We start from the raw sequence: 7,787 nt of genomic DNA, 5'->3' as shown, positions 1-7,787 counted from the left end.
AGGCTGTTTAAAAAAACACTTTTTTTTCTTTGCAGTTACCCTTGAAAGTGGTTTCTGCCGGTATTGCATTCGGTGTGCTGCCGTAGATGTAGATGCTGCTGCCGATATTGGGATCGTAGTTGTAGACGCGGTCGCCTCACAGTCTATCACACGAAGCACAACGAGCACAGATGAAGTCCGAAGTACGACTGACGCGCCGGAGGCAGAGCGCCACGTCTTCCTTTTGCACACGGGTCTCCGGCAGTGACATCACGCTCTCCCACTGCGCAGGCAGTGAGTGTCGTTGTTTAGGACGACCTCTAGGACAACCCCGCCGACTTCACGGCTATCGTGACAAAGCATCTGCGTTGCTGTGCCTGTCTTTGCATTTTATTTCTGAAATGCGTCCGCTTTGACCTTGAGGACATTTTTATCGCCATCTTTCAAATACAACGCCGACGCCGCCTTTTCTTGTAATGGGACATACAAGACTTTCGCCTTGAAAGTATTTGGTCAAACAAAAAATCAAGCCCAGCAATCTTGCAAACGACTACACTGCACAATGATAGCATTTTAGTTTGATCGGGATTGACAAAAAATTTGCCGATCATCACTGAAGCACGTGACACATTGTCTTGTAAAAGTGTGCAGTCATTGAGTGACCCAATATTAAAAGATAGCTTCGAGTCATCGGCAAATAGCAACAATCGAGAATTCTTCACACAGAAGTCGATACGTACTGTCCCAGCAAATATTTTTATCCGACACTACTTTCAAGCTAAACGACTTTGTCGCAAAAGTAATTGGAATTTCAACTAAAGTTTTGTAATTAGGTGCTAGAACGTAATTAAATTACAATAACATTTTGTCAGTCACCAAGAAACATGATCAAATATTATTGTAATCAAATTACCATCCAAGAATGTAGGCTAGTTGTCCAGCAAAAGATGCAGCGTTTGTACTTACAATATGTGCTTTATCCAGGAGAGTATCGTACAAAACACGAAGGCTCCATATCTTACTAAGGTCTTCTAGAATTTGAGCCAAACCCATTGGGGATGGCTGCAGACTGTATACAAAGTCTGTTCCTCAAGGGCACAAACAACATTCTCACTCAAGTCCCAGCATTTTAGTCGGCATGGTGCCTAGAGCGCCGACTGGTGTGTTTAGCGTCCTTTCCCGCCCATACATCAAAAGTGGTTCCGAAGTGGCAGCAAAGGACGTCAAGGAAGCCGGAGTCTCATGCTGTAGGATGTCGCAATCCTGGCGGCTGGTCGTTGAAATGCTGAAGAAGATCACGGGCGAACGCGAGGGTCGCTGTCGTTGAGGCGTCCCAAGCTCTGGCTGCTGAAACTTCGGTGGACTGTCAAACTAGAGAACGACCTGCAGCAGAACAAGTGTCTGCCAAATACGTCGCCGAGGGACCACTTTTTTGGATGCGGCAAGCACACTTGTCGGAGACATGTTCCAGGCACCATAGTAAGTTCCTAGTAGAATAGTTTGCAGATTTTTAGCACGTTCATTTGACCAAACGAGATCAAATGCAGTAACTTCACAGGAATATCGTTAGCGAAAACAACTAGGAAAGTGGTTGTAAAATGCCGTGCACACGTCAAGCACGGCGTCTAGGATGACCTGAAGAGCGACATCTAGGACAACCTCTAGGAGGACAAGTCACATCAGCTTCAGCTACCGGCGCTTACGCAAACGGGGCTTGAGCAACCGGTGCTTAAAAAGCCCCTGAAAAGAAAAAAACAAACAAAAAAACTGTAAAATCTGCTTGGGACGCGCGTGTCAAAAAATAAATTTTATGCGAAAAACGTTTTTTGAGACCAAAATTGACTGCGAGAGATTTATTTGAAATTCTGTGTGCAAAGTTCATGACGTCACGGGATGGTCATTCGCTCAATGAGATGGTCATTCGACTTTTCCACCTCAACCCGAAGCCAATCCACGTCTCTTCCACACGCCCGAAAGGCAGAGAGAAAACAAGTGGAAAGGAGGTGACTACCAACCAAATCGCGTCTCGTGCCATCAATAATGCTCCAATTCTTTTTTTTATTTTAGTAAAATTAATGTTTTGACATGCGTGTCCCAACCACTGTTTAAAAAAACTTTTTTTTTTTCTTTTCAGGGTTCTTTTAAAGAGAAAATGACACCCTCCAAAAATATTTTATTTTCTTGGCCGGCGATTTATCACGATGTTAGAAAACTACCCCATCAATGTCCTGCTACAGTGTCACATATATTTTTAATAAAATAACAAAACGCACCTGCTCGAAACCGAAACTGGACTGGGGAGGAATACAAAATATAGGGTGACCTAAGTCACCAGACTCAATCTAAAATGGACCATAAAAATTGACGCCTGCACGCAGCAATCTAAACTTTTCGTCAAAGGTGTATTTCACAGGTCGGTTTTTTATTGTAAAATTGCAAATCGTAGCTCTTTCTGTAAAAGAATATGACCGCATCTCCACGTCGTGAATAATGTTGAGTGGGGCGTAGCTCTGGTGGTGCTGATGATACTGATTTTGTTCATAGGTAGTGCTGATAGTAGGTTGTATACGCATTTGACAGCAGCGCCCTCTCGTCTTTAAACAATAAGCCAATGCATGCAAAGTTTAACGTGATTATATACGCATTTGGCCGCAGCGCCCTCTCCTGTATAGACCTTGAGCGGCTACATGCAACGTTTCATCCATGACATCCCCAGCTCTTGAGTTACTACCACATCTCAGAGCCCCCTACCCGTCCCACAGTCGTGGCCGAGTGGTTAAGGCGATGGACTAGAAATCCATTTGGGTCTCCCCGCACAGTTTTGAATCCTGTCGATTGTGCAAACATTTTTTCTTTTTTTTTTTTAAGAAGACAGATGGGCTGGCAATCGATGTGAGCACGGACGCCGGACAAGGCTAGACTCTGAGGAGCTTCGCTCCTAATAGGTCCAAGAAACTTGCCAGGGTCTACGGCGGGCGGAGACGCAGACAACCAAGTTGAGTAGCAGGGTGTTTGGAATTCGCCCTCCACCAGACGAACTGCGAATTGGTCGAACCGACAAACCCAGTATAGTGTGTAGACCACATTCCTCGTTTGCTTCATCGTGTATAACGTCCTGGAGCCTTGGGTGTTACTTGCTGCAATGGCTTGCGTCCGGCTCAATGCGACGGGCAAACACAATTGTCGTCGTACTTTCATGCTGGGAGACCAAGCCTAGGAGCACCACAGAACACGTAGCCATTTGCGGTGCCCTAGTAGCACCATAATTTCTAGATTGACACTAAGTTTGTTTCAGTTTAGGAAAGGCAAGATAATTCCCTCTTACAAAGTTCTCTACTCTCCAGCGTTTGCACTGCTAAAGTGGAAAGAGTGTAAGGCTTCATTATAGGTCATACACCCAGACCGGTACCTTCAACTAACCTACCACAAAAAAAAAAAAAAAAAAAAAATACAGAAGCATTTACTTCATTTAAGCACCCACTATTGACTTTTCCCAAACTTGGGAATTTTGGAAATTATACGTTAAGCGCCCGATTGGACCAGACAAGCACCCACATCTACATTAACCCAGTTTCCAGTGAAAGCATCCTGGTATTTTACCGTAATGCCTGAAATATTCTCACAGCTTCGAGTTCGGGTCAAAGCCGGGTGCTTCCACGGTGCCACTCTGCAAGAGCGCCCTAATTTCGCCGTCGGACAGTCCGGCCTCCTTCAAGACCTCTACGGAATGCTCTCCGACCAGGGGCTCCTTGTAGTCCGGTTCGGCGGGCGTGCGGTCTAGGCGTGGAGCCGGTCGCGGTATCGGAGGACCATCGCTGCATTCGTGGAAGGCCTCGCGGCTCGCATTGTGCGGATGCTTGTGCGCCGTATCGTGATCAAGGACCGGCACGACGCATGCGTCCTTCTGGTCGAAGATGCGGCACCACTCGTCCTGCGTCTTGCTTGCGAAGATTTCGGCAAAGACCCGCTTCGACTCCTCCCAGTCGCCCATTTGTGGTATCGTGTCTGGCTCCAACCCGAGGCCTGCGGAAATTTCTCATTAAATAATTTGAATGCCTCGTGTAAGAATTGAGTCTCCTTTTTGCACGCATGACACTGGCTTTCAGCCAATATCAAGCGACACATCTGTCTGCTATAAAGGGAGTCTGTCGAGGCTGCCTTATGGTTGACGGAGATAAACTGGGTGCCATCCATCAGCGTGTGCTGGCTCCCGCTTCTTCCCTTCTACATCCATGAACTTGTCTCAGTGCAGAAAAGAGGAGTCCTACCTACGAAAAGGCAAACAGAGCGCAGTAAACGGGGACTAGAGGAAGTGCAAACAGGACAAGCGCTGCCTGTTTGCACTTCCTCTAGTCCCCGTTTACTGCGCGCTGTTTGCCTTTTCGTCAGTATGAACCAACTAACCCACATCGCCACCCTTTTTGAGTCCTACCTAACTTTGACTGGATTTATATAGAAATGCCACATTTGGCGGTTTCATGTGCCAAACCAACGACAGGCAGCTGGCACGTCCCAGCGGAGGACTGAGGATTAATTTCGACCACCTGGGGAACTTTTGACATGCAAGCCAAAGCCTGGTTACACGGCGCATTCTCTGCAATAAGCCACCGACAGATTGCGGGCACCTCAGTCGGGACTCGAACCTGCCACCTGAGGATCCGTAGGCCGGCGCTTTGTCTCGAGGCCACCGAGGCAGCTGATTTGTATGTATAGAAGTAGCGTGCACGTGGTAATTAAGTAATTTTTCTTAATTTTGAGAGAATGCAAGTACTAGATGGCACCACCGACCTGCTGCCGAGGAAGGCTAAGAAACTCGTCAGAGGGAGCTGACTGCGGAACCGCGAGGATGGAAAGCTGCTGTCATTCCGACCGCTTGTTGTACGTTAATAAAACATTATGTTACCACCCCAACCCCAAACTACATAACAATACTCTTTGCGAAAAAATTGGCAGTTAAAGAATGGTTTCTCCACGAACCCAGGAGGAGCTCCTTGTAGAAATTCGGCTCGAGGGCTCCGACGGACATGTACTTGCGGTCCTTGGTCTCGTAGACATTGTAGAAGTGGGTTCCTCCGTCCAGGATGTTCTTTCCCCTCTCATCGATCCAGATGGGCACCGCCATGTTGGAACTCCGGGTTCTCCACAGGAAACTGCTGAGGTAGGCGGCTCCTTCTACCTGTGTGCGACAACAGGATGAGGCTGCATTTCTTGGCTGAAAATAGAATTTTTCGCCAGAAATGGCAGAGGGGGGAGAGGTTTCGGCGTCGAAACTCTCCCAAAATGATCCAGGCTCCCCTCCCTCCCCCACATGGACAGATCAATAGAGGGATGCGTACGGCTGAACCCACTAAATCGGGTGGTAGCTCGTGCCACCTAGCGAGGCTTCCGTACAACTTTCTACCTAGGACAGAAACGGGTACTTGCCATGCTGGTGTCAACCACTTGACCTCTGCCAGACCTTGTTCGTTCCAGGAGAGCCATGCATATTCCGAGAGCGGCGAGAAGTCCGCCGCCCCCGAAATCGGCTATCACGTTCACAGGAAATACGGGTTTGCGGCCGTGCTCTCCCAGCATGGAGAGCACACCTGTAAACGCGGAGCATTTCTGCACTGACCTTCGGATGGCGCAGCAAACAGTCAGACGATGCACTTTTAACTAAGATTATCATTATTATTTATATTATTATGAGTATTGAAAAGACACTGAACCTTCCCAATTTTCTGTTTAATTGCCTGGAGAGGACACATATGTCACAAAACAAACTTCTCACACACACCAAAAAATTCCTCATAGTCAGTGCGTAGGTTGTGAAAAGGGGAGTGATTTTCAGCATGCTTCTATTTCGCTCAACACACTCAAAAGTGCCTTGTAACGTAAGCAATGCGGTAAACATATATTTTTTTTTTTTTTCAGGGAAAGTTTGTTTTACAATGATTGGGGTTTGTTAGGAGAAAGTTCATTTTATGACAAACGATGTTCATTCACAACAGATTAAAAAAAAAAGAATGCTTTTAGGGATTGAGTTTTGAGTTTCTTTATGATAAAAGAAGTTTGTGTTTCGGTTCGAGGACAACGATGGGTACCGGAGAGGGCAAGGTAGTTGATGTCGTGTCCGGCCATCATGGAGAAGGGTCCCGTCTGCCCAAACCCCGTTATCCGAGCGTAGACCAGGCGAGGGTTTGTCTGGAGCAGGACGTCGGGGCCAAGGCCAACCCGTTCCATCACTCCTGCATTCGCCAGACATTGTCGACTGCAGTCTTACCTCGGTGATGGCACCGCACAACGATAAGTGCCTCCTTTATCTCGACATTTGCTGAGACATGCTGGAATGTTGTCTGACAAGTTCCTAATCCTCTAAACAGAGAAAAGATATGTGGCTTTCACTCGTTCCATTCCAAGTGGTAGACACATGTGAAATTAACTAAATGTGTCGGTAGTCATAAATGTTAATAGACATGTTTCTAGATTATTATTACAGGCACCATTTCACCAAAGAAAATTCTACTATACGATAAATGAACTGCCAAATGGCATGTAGCAAGCAAGGTTTTGCCCACCGTCTACGAACGTGCGTGCAAGCTTTATGTTCAAGGTATAATAATTCGTGGATCGTATATATTTAATCACTTGTAGTTGAACTAAAAAGTGAGATACCATTTGGCTAACACAGAAGATGTTGCTATCAATGTCACACACGCACACAATGAGGTTTTGAAAAAGGCGCTATAAATCGAGGTTATGATACCTGGTTTCCAGATGAAGTAAAGATGTCCTTACCTGGCCTAAAAGGCTCGATCAAGACATCCGATGCACCTGCCATGCGCTTGATCAGAGAGATGCCCTCTTTGTTCTTCATGTTGATCACGATCGATTGTTTCCCTCGACAGAGCCGGTCCGCGTCTAGTTGAGTCCTGGGCTATAAAATCAGTACTTTAGGGAATCGCTTCCCGAACGATCGGTACAGCTCCGATGGGGAAGGTGCCTTCACGCATGCGCAGTTTCAAAGAAGCCTTTTGCGCACGTGTGACAGACCCGTTTCGCAAACTTCTGTATCGTGACTCATGGTTGAGCGAGTCGTGAACTATATTTGAGGTCCGTTGCAGACGGACTTACCCTATCCACACGGATGACAGTGGCTCCGAAGTCCCGCAGGACCATGCCGCAGAAGGGGCCCGGCGCCAAGCCGGCCATCTCCAACACTTTGATCCCTTTTAATGCCATCACGCAGTGCTGAGAGGATGCGACCGTTCAACCGTGTTTGCGCGGTCCCGTTCTGAAGTGGGAATTTTTGGGGGACTGATAACTTGTCACTGTAAGAGGGATGCAAAACAATAATGGGAAAAGAAGCTCTTAAGAGGAAATGCCGCCGCCCCACTGCAAACTCGGCGGCGTTTTTGTTTGTTCTTCGCGTTCAACGCTCTACCTGTTTTTACCGTCTACTACTGTCTACGTCGTCTGCGCTTTTGTACGGGATAATAGCTCCGCAGATAGCCGGGCGTGTTTACTAAAAGCTTTCATTCACTTTAATGCTCAAGTTTAAGTTAAATTACAATAATAAATTTCTAAAATTTTTATGATACTAGTTACACTATATAGTTTGTTTTATTTCTTATTTTTGTGGCGTTCATGACGTTACGGCTATTCTCCGCGTGACGGAAGCATTACAAAATGGCGGCGTACTCGGACGATTCGGAGTCGCTCCAAACGTTTCGTCATATTTATAGCTGTGACTTGGACACCAATTTCAAAATTAAAGTGTGAGTATCTTCGAGTTCTTTCCCATCCATCCCCCGTTCTGGATACCTCGA

The 7,787-nt window shown here is 46.7% G+C and overlaps 2 protein-coding genes across 2 annotated transcripts in view; one reads left to right on the top strand and one right to left on the bottom strand.

Annotated features, from left to right (window-relative positions):
* Positions 1–3,421: 3,421 nt before the first annotated feature.
* LOC8034578 (alpha-methylacyl-CoA racemase) lies at positions 3,422–7,446 on the bottom strand. The gene is made up of 6 exons (XM_029990996.4): positions 7,093–7,446; positions 6,757–6,895; positions 6,063–6,206; positions 5,404–5,564; positions 4,957–5,155; positions 3,422–4,002 (listed from the first exon to the last, which is right to left on the bottom strand). The coding sequence occupies exons 1-6, from the start codon at positions 7,198–7,200 to the stop codon at positions 3,599–3,601; spliced, it is 1,155 nt and encodes a 384-aa protein (XP_029846856.2). The 5' UTR covers positions 7,201–7,446; the 3' UTR covers positions 3,422–3,598.
* Positions 7,447–7,615: 169 nt separating this feature from the next.
* LOC8034579 (phosphatidylinositol 3-kinase catalytic subunit type 3) overlaps positions 7,616–7,787 on the top strand; it is a 38,753-nt gene continuing 38,581 nt past the window's right edge. The window contains exon 1 of the mRNA XM_029990993.3: positions 7,616–7,736. Within this exon, the coding sequence (XP_029846853.2) occupies positions 7,648–7,736 (89 nt within the window). The 5' untranslated portion in view covers positions 7,616–7,647. The remainder of the gene's footprint in view (positions 7,737–7,787) is intronic.

This window comes from Ixodes scapularis, unplaced genomic scaffold (assembly GCF_016920785.2).
Source record: "Ixodes scapularis isolate PalLabHiFi unplaced genomic scaffold, ASM1692078v2 PGA_scaffold11__112_contigs__length_91849675, whole genome shotgun sequence".
NCBI classification, from domain to species: domain Eukaryota; kingdom Metazoa; phylum Arthropoda; class Arachnida; order Ixodida; family Ixodidae; genus Ixodes; species Ixodes scapularis.
This window is presented reverse-complemented; position numbering and strand designations above follow the sequence as displayed.

Coding starts and splice junctions, on each gene's coding strand:
- LOC8034578 (XM_029990996.4), bottom strand. CDS start 7,200: ATGGCATTAAAAGGGATCAAAGTGTTGGAGATGGCCGGCTTGGCGCCG. Junction 6,896..7,092: donor CTGTCATCCGTGTGGATAGG/GTAAGTCCGTCT, acceptor CTGATTTTATAG/CCCAGGACTCAACTAGACGC. Junction 5,565..6,062: donor CAACTACCTTGCCCTCTCCG/GTACCCATCGTT, acceptor CCGCGTTTACAG/GTGTGCTCTCCATGCTGGGA.